We start from the raw sequence: 17,426 nt of genomic DNA, 5'->3' as shown, positions 1-17,426 counted from the left end.
TAAGTATATTCCTTTTCTGTATTGCACCACCGCTTTAGCCTAAAAATTACACATGGCCTTATTGTCGGATAGGGCTACCAAACGCTTTCTGGTACCCACCCAATTGTGTCCATTGCACTCAGTATTAGGGCTTCAACAAACAAATATTTTCTTTTTTGATTAATCTGTCAAATATTGTCTGGATTAATCGATTAAATGTTGGAAAACGTTTTTCCCCAAAGCCCAAGATGACGTCCTCAAATATATTCAGAGGAGGAAAGAAACCAGAGAAATATTCACATTTAAGAAGCACCAAACAGAGAATGTTGTTAGTTGGCAAAGCTGACGATTAAATTAATAGTTGACAACAAATAGATTAATGGATTAGTCTTTGCAGCTCTACTTGGTGTAAATGTAACTATAACTGTTGAGTGCCAGAAGTTTGTAAAGCATACATCATCATATTTAGAGGTTTTTTTCCCCTTTGAAGAGATGGTTCCAGATTTAAATTCAATTTCTGCCAATTTTATACTGTATTTATTTTTTTTGCAGAGCTGCTTGTGTTTAGACAATAATTAAAAGGAATAAAGAGAGAGATTTTGGCCAAACTCCCTGCTGCCGATTTTTGATAAATCTAAATTTTATCTTGCCATGTTTTCCTTGTTGTGTGATGTATGTTAAGTGTTTTTTACATCCTCCAATCTGCTCGGACTATTTTCAGTGGTGATTGCTGAGGACAAATGATATTTACCGTTTGTCAATCTTTATTGACTTTGAATCTTGCTAGCACGGTATATATTTGCCAACTGTGGTGTTTACATCTTGCGTTGTAACATCTACAGTCCATGACTTTATCCATTTATTAATTTTTTTCTTCTTGAACTTTGAAAGTAGTGCAAAAACTTTGCCCGATGTCACACGGAACTGTCAACTAGTTTACATCGAACTACATCTTCAGTCAACTCTGGAGTGCAAAACGTTTGCTATCTCTAAAGGCATGTTAGACTGTGTGAGACTTCTGGTTTTGAGACTTTGGACTGGTTTGGACTTTAGTTGTTCAAGAATGGAATCACTCAGTATGTGGTATGCTGTTTAGGCCAAATCATTGCTCTCCAAACAAAACTGTTCATTTATAACTACATGTCGTTATGTGTGGGGTCTCATTCATTTATAAAATTTGTTAGGATTTGAAAAATCTTTTAGTGTGGGCCAGGCCTAAGCTGTGAGAGGCATGATTTGTGACAACAGTGTTTTATGTGGCTGTCGATTTGACTCTTAGTTACTACCTCCGCTCCCAGCAGAACAACTCTGTCCCCTCATTCCATGTCCATACCTTTCATACAAAATGTCGGAGCGGAAAAACGGTGGAACATTCCTGCTTTGAACAGTCTTGTTTGTTCAATATGTACAAAATCCAACATTTAAAACAGGACAAGTTGTGGTTTTAAGGGGGATTATGTGGAAACCAGCAGAGGCTCCCTGCCCCCTGCCAACAAATAGTCCAGCACAAAAAAAACCCCAATGAAAACAACGTTTTACATTTTGGTTTTTGTACAGAATTGTGGGACTTTGTTCAGGTTAGGCAGAGCCAGGCAAGCTGTTTCCCCCTGTTGTCAGTCTTTATGCTAGACTGACACCATAGATAGCCATGAGAATGATAAACTACTCATTTCAATTTTGGCAAGTAAATAAGCTTATTTCCCAATTTCTTTTAGCAAATTTGTATTCCTTAAAGCAAGGTATTTAAAAAAAAAAAAAAACTAGTGTGTGTGTGTGTGTGTGTGTGTTTGTGTGTGTGTGCACTGAAGCACCACAAATCCACCTCCCTACCTTCCTCCCACCTAACTTTTTGTCGACGCCTATGCTGCCTACATATGATCACACACACACACAGTAATCCCAGAGAATAAAAACCAGATTAGATTAGGTCAGTGTGTGTAATCCAATGAACTCTCACCTCTAACATGCCTAATGTTGTTAGAGCTGACAACATCACACCATCACTCATGCAAACAGGGCCAGGGACTTAGCTCTCAAATGTCATGTATATGTTCCTGTTTAAGTAGGCAGACTTGTGGTTTAAACATTGTCCTTTCCCACACACCCCATATTCTCTCTGAGAGGGTCTGCAATATTGGCATCAAAACACTGTATGCTCTGCTATATTTTTTTATATGAACATATACTACATACGTACAGTATCTGCCAATGTTACGAAATCCATTCCTGCATTTACTTAATTGCGGCAGAAGTATGCTACACATAAAGAACCGATGTTATTCATGCTCCATTTTAAATGACTCCCCAAACTTGTCCTACCTCATTGGTAAGCTTTTTCAGGTGGCTCTTCTTATTGCCACGTACGGCACATCGAGAGAGAGAAACAAAACTTGTTTACAAGCATCTGACTATCAGGGAAGTGAATGTTATTCCCTCTGAAATGCAATCTGGTGCTTTTGTTCTGGTTTAGGGTTGTATTACTGTGGTGCGCCATAGAGTTCACGCTGACATCATACATGCTTTCAGGCTACAAAAAAACTCCAGCGCTGCCGTTCATTTCACTTCATGGCTTTTGATGGCTTCACTCACCGTCTTCTGATTGAAAAATTACAGTGTTTAGTCTAGCCAGACCTCTGTGGGCTGGGTTTTCCGAACAATTCTGCCGTGGACCCCAATCTGTGAGGTCAAAGCATTTTTTTACCCTTTGTCTGTTACTATTGCAGCCCCCCAAAACTTACATTTGTATCAGTTATTTCTCCATTTGCATCAATAAACGGAGATATTTCTAGTCAATATTCCCTTCATGGCAACAGGACTAACTGACATTTTCTCAGAGTAGACTGTCTGATTGGTTCTAACCACTAATCCCAGTGTGGTCCAGACAGGACACTGTTACGGCCCTACTGCCACCATGAGAAATGTATCTCTTGGCTCACCTCATGACATTGATTCAACAGCACATTAAAAATAAAATAAAACTAAGGAGGCAAGTCCAGAATTTGCACACAGGAATATCATTGCAATGCGAAAGTAAACCTGACCTGGATGACCAGTCCTTACAAGCCTTAGATATAATACACAGATCAGCAATAAAAACCTTGAGCAAGATGATGTATTGTTCCAGCTTAGCATCAGGTTTACCACAGAAATGGTTTAACCAAACTGTTTCCAGGGAAAGTCAACAGAATATGACCTTTCTGAGCAGGGCATGGCTTAATATTTAAAAGTCCTATATTGTAGAAAGTGAGGTTTCCATGTCTGTTTTCATTATAAAGCAGGTTAAGCTGCATTATAAATACTGTGAAAGTATCAAGACGTTCAATCCACAGAGAAATACACACAGGCCATATTCAGAAACTGTGACTTTAAACGAGCCATCAGGGCGGAACAAGGATGTCTGCATAATTGTGATGTCACAACTATCTTTATCTATATATATGTAGAAAATGCCACTACTGTGCCTTCAAAGGCATTCCCCGGTTGCAATGACGAGGATGGTGCAGAGACACCAAGAGTTCTGCACTCTTGCTGAAGACCTGGAAATACTGACTTCAGAGCAGACTGGGCTTTTTTGGGAGACAGGCTCTAAAAGGTAACGTTTCAGGTAGAGGGTGAATACAGGTATATTCAAACTGACACTATGAGAATAGCAATGTGTTTCTTGATCATTACTGCATGTAAACACGTTCTAGTAGAAATATAAAATACACATACGAGACTGAAAGAGCATAATATGGGACCTCTAAAGGTTCTCAGTTAGCGACTAGCTAGCAGGTGAACATAACGGCGCGCTCAACAGTTAAAGAGACACTCAGTTATTGAGAGACCAAAAATAGAGCTAAAAGGAGAGCATATGTTGGACTAACAAGTAGCTCAAGCATTTGCTTTAATTCACTTTCCTTGGTCTGAGATTAGTAGCTATTAGCATGTCTTTGCTGTGATGGCTGTGGCTGCGTTAGTGAAAAACGAACAGGTTCCTAAAGTTACTGGCCAGTATCTGTCATTTTAAATCAAACATGACACAGGCTACCTGCACTTACCCCGATCTGCCACGTCATTCTTCTCATTGAACTGGGTGACTGTGGCAGCTCTGTGTTTGAATGCAAATGATTGACCAAAAACGTTGATCATAGTGCCATGGCCTTCAACAGATGTTAATTCAAACAAGAAAAAAAATTGCAATCATCCCACTCACGCTAAGTTTACAGCAGATTGTGGGTGGTGGGGTCGGCTTGCGCGGAGAGCTTTTAAAATCTAATTTACCTGCACCTGTTATTAGGGATGAAAAAGATTAAATGTTTACACAACTACTCATGGGTAAATTTGAGCACTTTAAATTATTGACTCTTCCTCGCCAACCAATTTTTCTAACATTTGCTCTGTAGAAATATGAGTGCATGACAGAGAGAAGTTATTACATGACGGTCTGCCACTAATGGTTTCCAAGTGCCTGCACTGCACGTCTTGTCACTGTGTTCAGTGTTGCGTTTGTTTCTTCATTTTAAGGGATGAATGCCTTTCTAAATGAAACATGACATTTTTAACGCCACAATAAAGGGAATAAAGAAAGGGAGTAGAGTGTTTTTTATCCCCATGTTTAATTGAATCTCCAGCCCTTTCTTAAAGGCTTTTTAACCCAGCCATCCATTTGCCCTTGATTGAGACTGTCTGGCTAAATTAAAGGCTAAAATCTCATAACCATGATCTTTCCCTCCAGTTTCCATTTATTATGTTCACTCCTCTATTTTGCACAATAGTACTGTTACTTAGAGTTGTGTGAGCTGCCTTATGTTCTGCAGCTGAGTATGTGTGTACGAGTAAAAAATGGCACTTGCTGTGGGTGTGAATGTAGGAAGCTGTGACCTTAACAATGCAAAGACACTGAGATGACGAGATGGAGGAGACAGAGACGGGGTCACTGAATGCCGAATCAGAGAGAAAGTACTTGTGTGAGTGTGAGTAAGTGGTGAAACGCAATTCAGACAGAACAGCGGCTGCCTATCACAAAGCCCCTCATACGGCGAAACCACATGATGCTCGAGTGTCAAAAAGAGTTCTCCTTGATTACTCAGCCTGAGCTTCGGAAAATGTATCTTTCCAAAGCACTGATTTCTGTGCTCTGACTCCAATTTTGCAGCTTAATTCTGTTCATGTGTTCTTAAAAAAATAGGATTTAACTGCTGGCTTAAAAACTGAAATTTTATAATGTTACTGACAAAGAAACTGTATTTAATGTGGATTTTTCATGTCGGCTGACACCTGATCCGCCTAATAAAGGCGGTATCTGCATCAATACTGATTTGGCATATCTGATCGGTGCATCATCTATGTTGCAAAATAATAAACAGGACTGCTTTATGGCTACATTAGATTTGTGCAGTTTGACAAACATATATTCCTCAGTTTCTCAATTTATTTGTTAAAATGTACATCACAATATATAGATACTGTGATATAAAATTGTACATACAGCAAAATAGATTTGTATACATATTGTCAACCTAAAGTAGCCAATAGGGGTGGAACGGTTTACCGAAAAAATCCGTCCCGTTCGGTACGCATGTCACGGTACGGTACACGTGTGTACCGTATGGTTTATGAGGTGCCATGACAGCCTTGTATCTGTCTCAGCGCTACATCTCAGCGCTACGTCCTAGCGTTACGTCTCAGCGCTACGTCTCAGCGTGTCAAGTCCCAGCATGCTGGGAGATTTGCTCCATGCTCTTCCTGTAGGCACACGGCCACAACGCTACGCTCCCGCTACGCTCTTCTTCATGGGTTTCCGAATCCTCTTGGCAACAGCTCGCTAGGCTCCGCTCTGTTTTTGTTTTCAATCGTTTGTCTGGTTAAATCGGTGGTTAAATCACCACATCAATGTCTCTTTCTACTCTGAAAAAGAAAAGTTGACAAAGAAAACCGTCAGTTCACCAGAGAATGGACAGAAGTTTTAGTTTCTGTCTCTGTGAAGCCTTTGTTTACTCTGCAGCCATATCTGAGTAGAAAGAGGATAAGTTGATAAAAATTATGCTACTCTGCATTTATGTTACGTTCATTTGTGTCAGTCCTGTTTTTGATGAATAAACTAATGTTTCATATGAACTTGTCAGCCTGGTAAAGTAACTAGTAACTGAAGTAATCAGATAAATGCAGTGGAGTCAAAAGTAGAATATGTCCACTGATTTGTAGTGGAGCAGAAGAATAAAGTAGCATGTCAATAAAATACTCAAGTAAAGGAAAAGAACCTCAAACTTTACTCTAGTCCAATAATTGAGTGAAAACCTCTGGTTAACAGGTTTGTTCATTTAATAAGGATTGTTTTTTGACAAGCTTGTTGCACTTTGAGGCCTATGACTAATATTTACTTTGATAAAATATACTGTAGTACTCCTATGTCGCTGCATTGTTTTACAATGTCCATACCTACGCTTAACCACAATGTGTGTTGCACTCTGTCACACTTAGTTATTGTTTGATTTATTTTACGTTAGCTTTATTTTGATCTGATTTTCTTAGCTTATTGTCACTTTGATCTTTCCCACCTTTGTACTGAAACTGTTGCACAATAATTTCCCTCGGGATAAATAAAGCTTCTTGATTCTTGAATCTTGAATCTTAATGTGATGCTCATACTTTTCCAGCCCCTCATTTTCGATCATTTTCATCAACCGGCCCCAATTTCGAATGAATTACCTAACCCTAGCCTTTATTCAGTCAGTTCAGTGATTGCTGTTTGTGCGTATTTTAGTGAAAGAAAACCTATTTTCTTAATTTTTTTTTTAGAGATTTGATAATGTAAAAGTGTTTATATTCTTACCTAGAAGGCAAACAATTGTTTACCTTTATGCCAACTAAATATATAAACGCGTAAATGCAGCAATGTCTCTCCTACTGTTTCAAAATCTCACTTCACTCTCATTTAAGATTGTTACAGTAATCCCTAAACAAGCTGCCTCATTATTTCAGTTTTTGCATGATTGCATGACATGTCCTTAAGAATATCTGATTACATTTTTTTTAAATTATTAGGCTACAAATCTGATACATGGTATTTTTAGAATCTAAAAGAAATAGATAAAAACAACCGAACCGAAAAACTGTGACCCCAAAACCATGATATGAACCGAACAGTGGATTTTGTAAACCCTTCCACCCCTAGTAGCCAAGTCTGTGTTTAATGTCATAGTAACAAAAGTACACAGGGCATGCAAAATGTCTGGGGTTAGAGAGATGGAGTTAGTGTGGTGGCTCACTTGTGAAAGCCGTTATCCTCTATGACACCATCAGGTGCTATCAAGCTGCACTGTGGGAAAATGTAGGATCCAGTGTTTTGTGGATGTGGCTCATATTTAGGGGATACACTGTCAGCCTCTGCTGTTTTTTTAAATCTGCCTCTGACAAACCCCCAACTCTAACAAATACTGTGTTTTGATACTAATTTGGTCCATTGGTCCACAATTACAGGTTCTGAATAACCTGTCAGCTGTTGTAAGTAGTTACGTTTAAAAAAAAAGTGACAACAAACCTAGCCTTCAATCATTCATTTGCATTGATCTGTGATGCACCAATCCTCTGCTCACTTCCATCCCATAAACATGGGATGACGAAAGAAATCTGCTGTGTACGGCATTAGGCTTTAGCCTCTGTTCTGTGTCTGACCTGGCAGCTTTAAGCCAGGAGGAAACCTTTACTGAGGGAGCTCAATCAGTCTCCATCTCCTGGATCAATATCCATTAGTCTCAGTGTGTGCGTGTGTGCGCGTGTGTGCGTGTGCATGTGTGTGTGTGTGTACATGCATGCATGCAGACCTCATCCTGGGTGAATGGGCCTGAGTCATAAATGCAAGCTCTGGATCAGATTTCTCCCTCTCTGTCTCTCTCTCATGCTTGTGAGTTTCCCTCTCATACAAACGCACGTACACACCGATGCTCATTCAAACATAGACACCAACGTCGTCAACGGCTTGTTGCAGCCTCAGAACATTCATTCATGACAGTGTTTTCTTTTCCCACCGTGAATAATACCAACAAGTAATAACTATATGAAATCAACACTAAATCAGCCTTAGTCAGTAGAGTGGAATAAGTTGATGATTGACAACATGCCACAACAAAACTCCCCATTTCAGAGCTCTGAGTCCTAGGTATTAATTCCAGTCTGGAAGGCAGGGGAGAGAGATGAGGGAAGCTCGTTTTTTTTTATTAGTTGTCATTTTGCATTAGGACGGTGAGGCCCAACACGACGCAACAAGAATGAGGGAGGAAGGAAAACATGAAACAGACATAGGCGAATTAACACTCAGACAGCAGGCAGTCGGACCGACAGAGAGTAGGGAAGAAAGCAAAGAGGGAGGACACAGGAAAGACAAAGAGACCAAATGCCGAAGGATGGAAAAAGAGAGGAGGATGGAGCTGGGGATGGAAAAGTATAGCCTGTGGCAAGACACTCAAACCTGTGCATGTCAAAACAAGATTCCCAGATCCATAAGGAGGAAGTTCACAGGCAAAACAAAAAGCAGGGGGGGCCCTGACGTGACACTCGAGCCTTCCAAACCAGCTTATTTTATAAAGCTTGGAAGACTATTGATACTTTACTATGGTTTCACTAATATTCTTACTTAACTTCGAATTGATTTTGAGCTAATGACTGTACAAATCCATTCAGTGCCAGCTGGGGTTGAGAAAAACTTTAAAGAACTAGATATTTTGTACAATCCGAACCAGACATAGTACTCAGAAAAGTGTAACTAAAGGCATTTGAGTAGCTCCACATTGTCAAGAGACAAGATAATGGACACGGCTTTCGCTGTGAAACAAAAATCAAATCACTGTCGACCAAATCCAATCTCATGTTTACAGTAAATATCTATCCACAGTTATCATTATCTCATACTGTGAGTGTTGTTGTCGATCCCTGTCCTGTTGTGCTCAGTGACATAAGTGCACTACTGATGGTGCCAGGCTCTCTCAAAGGAGTACAGAACAACACTGAAGCAGCATCTAACAATAAGCACAAATCAGCAGCGCCACATGAAAAAAAACGTGGCTCATATTTGACATAGAGAACAGCTGTTTGTGACTGCAGCACAATCTGTAACACATACCTCGTAATACGTGTGGCTTTAGAGGTTTGTTCAACAAGGTGTATCTGTTAAAACAACTAAACATATGCTCTAAAGGATCTTCAAATAAGATGGTTATTGGACTTATTTTGTTGTCAGCAATTGTAGTTAGGTGCCAGTGGACCATGTTCTGTTTTAAGTACACAAAAATGGGAATCCCAATAAGATACATTAGGTTTGGAAACTCAAGTTTAAAAGAAGTTCTTGGTAAACATCAGAGATAAGTGAGGTTGGTTAAGTGCTTGTTGTAGAAAAAGTGTTTGAATGTAAGAAGGACTTCAATCTCTGCCTTTCACTGTGGCGATTAAGAGAAATGCTGTAAGTACTGATTGGCCTGACATTTGAATTATGTTTATTTGTTGAAATATTCTTGGGATTTTTACACTGGCGGAAGATAGTTGCATGAACTGTTCGTTTGTCTTTAAAAAGCATTGTTTCCATTTGAGCTACAATTTCTCTTTTATTAATTCAGCAGCAGCAGCCCAGCCGTTGCTAGAAAAATGTAAGTGCTACAAAAACTAATTATGTGTCATTGCTTCCTCTTCATTTAACACTCAAGTGAATATATGTGAATTATATTGGTGAATAAAGAGCTATTTCTAAACTACAATTAAAAACTGCAGCAGATGGCTTTGTGGTAATAAGAAAAGGAAGCATATTTAAACATTTTAATAAAGCAACAAATTAGCAACAGATCTGATTAACAATGAGGCAGAACGGCTGCAGCTGTGCACCATCAACAAAACATACAAAGTGCGGTTGCAAGTGAGTTATAGGATGCCTCTCGCCGCTCTCCCTGTAAGGAAGCCATCAGATCAGCTCAATACAGATACTGAACTTCCCTCTGTGGCTTATTATCTCGCTAGACACAAAACCACAGGAGCCAGAGGCTGGTTGTCAATACTCTGCATTCTCCTCCTTGTTTACACCCTTCGTGTACATCAAAATATCACTTCCATCACAAAGGTCCTACACATGACAGTGCACTAGTCTAGAAGAGCCAGTGATTTGGCTTGTGAAAAGTACACACAGTGCATTAGAATTTCTTCATTTTCTCTTGTATACCACAGTTTCGGAGTATCACACACACTTCTAGGCACATTTCACCGGTAGAAATACTAGAAATTAACTTGCAACTACTAGTGCACACATAAATCACACAAGCAGCTATTAATCATGGACAAACTTGTTTTGAACACATAAATAGTAAGCTACCAAAGCAGGTGAAGTCCAGTGATGACAACGGAAGACATGACATCAGGCACTAGATGTAATTCAATGCAGTCACTTAAGTAGCTGGAGGGTTATCTGGCATATCCGAGTGCAGCCCACAAACTCATAGACAGGAATTCACCCCTGGATCACCATTTCATTCAACTGTATCCCAGGAAACTCCAATAACATATATATTGCTAATCTCTGTGCCAACTGTATCAATATTTATACTAAGAGGGGCATTGAAATGAATATGGAATAAGACACCATTACATATGGCTTCACTATGCAGTCTGCTGGGTAGAATAAAACCTAACCGTGTATTTCTGAAATGCCTCAAATCTCTGCGAGGACCCCTGGGACTCAGTTTATGAGCCATTGTTGCAGCCTATGAAATCACTGTAGGCCCATGTTAGGACTTCAAGTCACAGTCCTCGCTGATTAATTAGCCTACTTAGCTAATGTTAGCAATCTGTACATGTAAGTGGGCAGCATATAACCATGTCTAAAGCAACAGTCCATATGTAAATCAGTGTCACTGACAGCCCACAGACCGGGTTATTGATAAAAGACAGCCTTCTGGCCTTGATAGCTATGTTGCATAGCTAGCTTATCCTGCACAGTGCACACCCAGTGCCACGCCATGTATTGTTTACATAGCTTCCACAGTTGTGCTATTTTTGACAGCACAGAAAACAACAACGGGTTAACAACCCAACAGTGAGTTTAGAACAGATGCACACCGTATATGTTTTTTTTACTCAACACACCAATAAGCTATTTAGATACACGCGAGCTTTGTCAACTCACTAGCAAGCTAGCGATGCTAAACTAGCTAGCATTTGTTAGCTAACCAAGCAGACAGGATTCACCCAATCGGATTCAGGATTCACTAGCTCACAGGCTAACATTGGAACGAGTCATTTGCACACCAGTCCCATTATCGGACAGCTCTGACCTGCTTCTTTTCTATTTTCAGAAAAGTCTTCGCTCTCCCCTTAGAGTTTAGACACATATATCCTTCATATAACATTTGGACAGGGCTGTTAACGTCGCTTTGATGTAATTCTGTCGGGCTTGAGCTGGACGAACGATTTGCAGTTCCTGTGTTTTCCTTTCTCTTGACGTTTACTGGGTCGATCTGAAATTCAATATCCTCGTTTTGACACCAGCCCATTGTGTGAGCGAGTTTGGCTAGTGTCGTGAAAAAGAAAAACATCGATTTTTTGCAGAAATGTACACGGAACGCTAAGCTCTGACAAATATGGGAGAGGTGTCCGAAGATGGATCTCGGATAGTTAGCGATATAAGCTAAGGTTGCCTGGCTACACAGCCTGGACGTTCTATCTGATACTGTAGTTAGATAAATGCATTAAAGAAACCATTTTTCACATATGTCCACGAATTGCTATTCGTTGTATACTTCGTTTATAGCAACAGAGGGAATTCACCGGATAAAGTATTTCATACCCTCCAAGGTATGAGCCCCCAAAACAGTCAACATGGACGGGAACAATGTCCCTCACGGAGCTGGACCAAAGGGGAGCAGCTCCCGGTGGAGCCCAGCCCGACCTTTCGTACTCGTTTTTGGGCTTACCGGTTTTGAAGAACGCCGCTATGTCGCTTGCGTCCTTCGTCGTCTCCTCCGCTCCTTCACCGGAGCTCATGGCTGCCACAACCCGAACCCGGAGCTCAGTATCACCCAAGTAAGATCCCCCCCCACACACAAAAAAAAATCGACAAAAAGATGGCACAAAATCACTTGTGTCCCGACCAAAGCACCATTAAAGACACATGGACGGTTACGGCGACTCGTAGATGCTGCAGACCTCCATCTTGGGGTAACGTAATTGGAAACGATTAGCCGGGGGCACCGGGTTCCTCCTCGGAGTGGAGCCGCCGAGGGGAGAGTAGCCGTAGCGCGGAGGGGGCGGGAGGGGCCGGGTCGCTGCTCGGTGAATCTCCGTAAGCTTTCGGAAATAAGCAGACGGCGGGTCATCAGGCAACGACGGCGGTCACCGCGTGCGCGTGTTTGTGCGCGTGTCAACTCACAGTGAAATGTAGGTCATTTGAAACCAACGAATAATGCAAAGTACACATGCACAAGAACAATATACAAGACTGACAGTTGTGATAGTCATGTGATTGACAGGCTTAGGCTGTGTGTAATATGAGCTGTCTGATCGAGCCCAATTATGCGGCATACTGTTGGGAAAAGACCGTGAGTCGTGTACTGTCGATTGTTTCTGCGATCCCTCTATAAAAAGTGGGTGAATGTTTGGTTACTCATGGTTAAAGGGAGGAGTAGAGTGATTGGTAAAGCCACCCGGATACAAACAGAAAAGGTCAGCTGTTTTGATTGAGGCTCTGTCATGGCACTCTCTTCTCTGAGTTGTATTACTAACGCCATCTGCTGGTTCAGTCTGGAAATGAAGCTCTATGTCTGTCCAGTGACAATATGAAAATAAGAAACGTGTGTGTATTATATTGACACTATAACAACTGTATTATGTGAGAAAAAACAATTGTGAAATAATCCAATACACGTTTTAAACTCAGTTCAAATGTCATTTAATCCAGCTGCTTTTCAAAACAAGTTATAAGAAGAAGAATTCCTTTATTAGTCCCGCGAATGGGGAAATTCAAATTTCACTCTATTATTTTTTCATTTTACACACACACAGGTCCGAAATACACACACATGCACAGTCAGGACCTATATACATGCAGCTAATGGAGAGATGTTAGAGCGAGGGGGCTGCCAGTGATCGGCGCCCCGAGCACTTGGGGGTTTCGGTGCCTTGCTCAACAGCACCTCCTCAGTGCCCAGGAGATGAACTGGCACCTCTCCAGCCACCAGTCCACACTCCAGTCATGGTCCACACAGGGACTCAAACTAGTGACCCTCCGGTTCCCAGCCAAGTCACCTATGGACTGAGCTACTACCGCCCCTGGTAGTAGAAAAGGACAATATATTAAGGAATCACTGGACTATTTGATTCCATATGTTTTATATGTGACATTACATTACATTTAGCCGGCACCTTTATCCAAAGTGACTTGCAATAAGTGCATTCAACCATGTGGCTACAAAAAAAGTGCAAGAATTATGCTCATGCATCAGCTTAATCAAAAACGCTGATCAAGATTAAAAAAAAACTTTATTTATCCCCAGGGGGTAATTAAAGGTAAGGCAAGTAGAGCAGACATTGCAGCAATGACAAAAAAGATCCACTTCAAGTGTTATATTTAGACACAATAGGAGATAGATCAATTATTTATGTATTCTTTATTTTATGGGGCAATGTAACAGTTGAACAGATTTGTTTTCAGTTTGCCATTTATTTTAATAAAGGAAGACTAAATATAAAACACACCTCTCAGTGTAAAACAAAATCATTCAAACAAAATAGATGCTGGATCAGTAAGTCTCTGAAACAGTTTCAAAATAACTTCCAGGAAGGTTGCATTGCAGCTGTTTTAGACTGCATCAGTAAAGTACCTCATAGCTTAGAAACTTTTAACCGTTTTATTGTTATTTCTGTACTAATAAATACCTAACAGCAAACCCCAACTGTGTGCCGGGCAGGGCTGGGGAGGTTTTGGGGGTGTCGATAGGTTCAACACTAATTGTAGTTCTGAATGATAGCATCACATTGATTGCAGCTCTGTGCCATAGGCAAAGCAGGATTTATGCTGCCGCCTGTCGAGCTGTGAACAGCATTCAAGATTATCAGGATGATGCTGCTGTGTACTTGTAGATTATTGCACGCTGATCATCCACAACTTGCGGGTTGAATGTCACTAAGTGACATCTGGAACTTCCTCAAAAATGCCAAGTGAAATTAGGCTATGTATATTGTATATGTATGTATTAGGCTATACATTTATGAGAAAACATAATGCCAAAGATTACAGATATTGTATCAAGGTGAGGCAGACGGTAAACGCAAAAAGTTTTCTGCATTAGTGCAGTACAGTAGGCCTAAATAAAGATGTTCTTTCAGAAGTTAGTGTCAAGTCTTATTAAGAGATGCACAGAAACAGATGAACATCATACAAAGCATGCAGCTAATAGTCAAGAAGAGCATCCGCCTTTAAAGGAAAACTATGCAACTTTATAATAACTGCCACTCTAACACAGGTGACACTTGTTAATACAATGTTAAACCACTACAGTATAGCACAACTAGAGAAGAGTCACTGAGTTAGCAAAGTTACTCTAATTTCGGTTACACAGCAATATCTCTCTAAAGGTTTCTAATGCAGCCGCCGTACGATACTGGTACCAGACAAAGCGGAGCGGCGTGCATGTTAGCATTTGGCCATATAAAAAAACAATGTTATCTCAGATATTGGAGTGAGGGCACGTGGAGGCAATCACAGTTTTGTTTCAGTGTTTTTGAGTGGAGCACCTTTAATATTCCCATTACTGTGTGCAGGCGTTGAAGTTTAGGCTTTAAGAAGGCAGGGATGCAAACTGATAGTTGTTGACAGGCATCGTTGCTTATCAGGACTTCTTAGCACAGAACAAAATCTGATTTTAAAAAAAACCTCTGTGAATATTGACATATAGTAGGTTTGTCTAATTACTTCGACTGTTCATGCTGTTTTGTTTGGAAAATGAAGTTTCTTATGCAGATGTATTACTTGTCATGTCCAGCAGGGGGGAGGCTGATACTAGAGATCAACCGACTTCCCTCCACGGATGGATATCAATGCTTGGTAATGGAAGAACGAGATGTATTAGTTTTGACCAAAAAAAAGTGAAAAAAAAGGCTGTTGTTTCGAGCGAGAAAAATGGGTTTAAGGGCGTTTAACAACCCTGATGAAGTTAATAGGTCAAAATGTGTTGTTTTTCACAATGAAGATGTTCTCTTTTTGCAATTTGTTTCTTTTATCCAGGCACATGGATGCTTTCTGAATGTTGTTATTGTTAATTAGTGTTTTATGGGTCATATGTCGCCAATGGGTTGGATGGATTAGTGGTTCTATTGTTTAATTGTTATCACTTTTATCGTTCACTGATCTTCATACAGGACATCTCCATTATGAGCGTCTTATGTGTGTCTGGCTTCATATCGATGAGGACTTCTTGTCAGTAAAATATTCAGAGCTACTTTGCATCATACAAAATAGACATGGTAACATTCAATTCCATATTAATAAAACATCATCAGAAGCAGTGGAGAAAATATACAGATGAGAACAAGGCTCAGTAACACTGTTATACCTCCCTTTAATAACTCAGGACCATTGAATGACTGACCCCTGCCTTCAGGTGGTTTCATTCCCACAGTGACTCCTGCCAAATAGCACTATATCCCTCTGAAATGTCAGCAGTAATCCCTCCAGTGCTCTGAGACAACCTCTAAAATGAATGAAGGCAGGTGGTGATTATGCCCCATCTCTTTCACTGTCTGTCTCTCTCTTTGTGCACAGATCTCTTCTCTACGTCACGGTTTTTGGAGACCTCTTGAACTCCTCTGCTCAAGCGTTGGCAGTTTTATCAAATCTGTATGCTCCCCTGCTCTCAGTGAGGTTCAAGGCTTTGTGGTTTTGTGTGTGTGTGTGTGTGTGTGTGTGTGTGTGTGTGTGTGTGTGTGTGTGTGTGTGTGTGTGTGTGTGTGTGTGTGTGTGTGTGTGTGTGTGTGTGTGTGTGTGTGTGTGTGTGTGTGTGTGTGTGTGTGTGTGTGTGTGTGTGTGTGTGTGTGTGTGTGTGTGTTTGTGCACAGTAATTGGTGTCCTCTTATTGGCCACCCCCTGCTGCTTCGTCGTATAATGTGGAAGGTGAGAACAATAACAGCATGTGGGACTGGCTGACAACCACACACACACACACACACACACACACACACACACACACACACACACACACACACACACACACGCACACACACACACACACACGCACACACACACACACACACACACACACACACACACACACACACACACACACACACACACACACACACACACACACACACACACATACATACACACACACACCTTTGTTGCAGACCATAGTAGACCATTAGATGAAAACACACTACCACTCTGTTAAAGGTCTGTTAAAGGTCCTATATTATGCTAATTTTCAGGTTCATACTTGTATTGGGGGGTTCTACTAGAACATTTTTTCATGCTTAGATGTTTAAAAATGCAATATTTTTCTCATAGTCTGTCTGAATATACCTGTATTCACCCTCTGTCTGAAACACCTCATTGTAGCACCTGTCTCTTTAAGATCCGCTCCCAAAAAAGTTAGTCCGCTCTGATTGGTCAGCGGATCTGGGTCTACAACATCTGCGCTCTCGGCATCTCTGCACTGTCATTGCATCTGGGCAATAACTAACAGCACTAAAGCGGTACTGCATATACTGCAGTATAATTGTGACATCACAACTGTACAGAAGACCTGACGGCTCGCTTAAAGGCACAGTTTCTGAATACGGGCTGTGTGCATTTCACTGTGGATTGAGTTTGCTGATACTTTCACAGTATGTATATAGCACCTCAACATGCTTTATAATCAAGAAAGACATGGAAATCTTACTTTTTACAATATGGTCCTTTTGAATTTGAGCTGCAATTTGGCAACCAGTGGGACCCCACAAATGCCTGAGCGGGCTCAAGATAAAGTTCTGCACATAACCCCATAAAACTAACTTTCAGACAGAGCTGAACTAGCTGTTTCGAGTCTGTATGCTAACCTACGCTACCGGGTAGTCTTAGCTACAAATTTAACAATTCTGAAAGGGGTTTTGGTATACTTGTCTATATCTATATAAGAAAACAGATAAGCACATTTGTCAAACTATTTATTTAAGAATACAACATTATGGATGAAAATTGGTCATCCTGAAGTTGTTTAGTAGCCACTTTCCCTGTCTGACCATTCAACTCATAATAATAATAACTTGAGGTGCACCATCTGTATCTTTACATACTGCTGAGGTGCTGAAGTTATTTATAGTTTATCTGAAGCCCCAGCAATTGGACTTTCACGTCACCCATAACTGCATCACATATCCCACACTGCGCTTGAGGCATAATCTGTCCAGTGTTATAAATGGATTCTGCTGCCAGACTTACATAGCAGATGCAGTGA

At 40.7% G+C, this 17,426-nt stretch overlaps 1 protein-coding gene across 6 annotated transcripts in view; it reads right to left on the bottom strand.

The window, feature by feature from the left end:
• Positions 1 to 12,158, bottom strand: part of LOC310955725 (triple functional domain protein) — an 83,075-nt gene extending 70,917 nt beyond the window's left edge. For all 6 annotated transcript variants that reach the window (XM_083925718.1, XM_083925719.1, XM_083925721.1 and 3 more), the window contains exon 1: positions 11,910 to 12,158. In XM_083925718.1, coding sequence (XP_083781844.1) covers positions 11,910 to 11,979 — 70 coding nt within the window. In that variant the 5' untranslated portion in view covers positions 11,980 to 12,158. The remainder of the gene's footprint in view (positions 1 to 11,909) is intronic.
• Positions 12,159 to 17,426: the final 5,268 nt, after the last annotated feature.

The sequence above is a fragment of the Echiichthys vipera genome (genome assembly GCF_963691815.1).
Source record: "Echiichthys vipera genome assembly, chromosome: 13".
NCBI lineage: Eukaryota > Metazoa > Chordata > Actinopteri > Perciformes > Trachinidae > Echiichthys > Echiichthys vipera.
The sequence above is the reverse complement of the archived record's forward strand: the minus strand, read 5'-3'. Positions and strand labels throughout refer to the sequence as shown.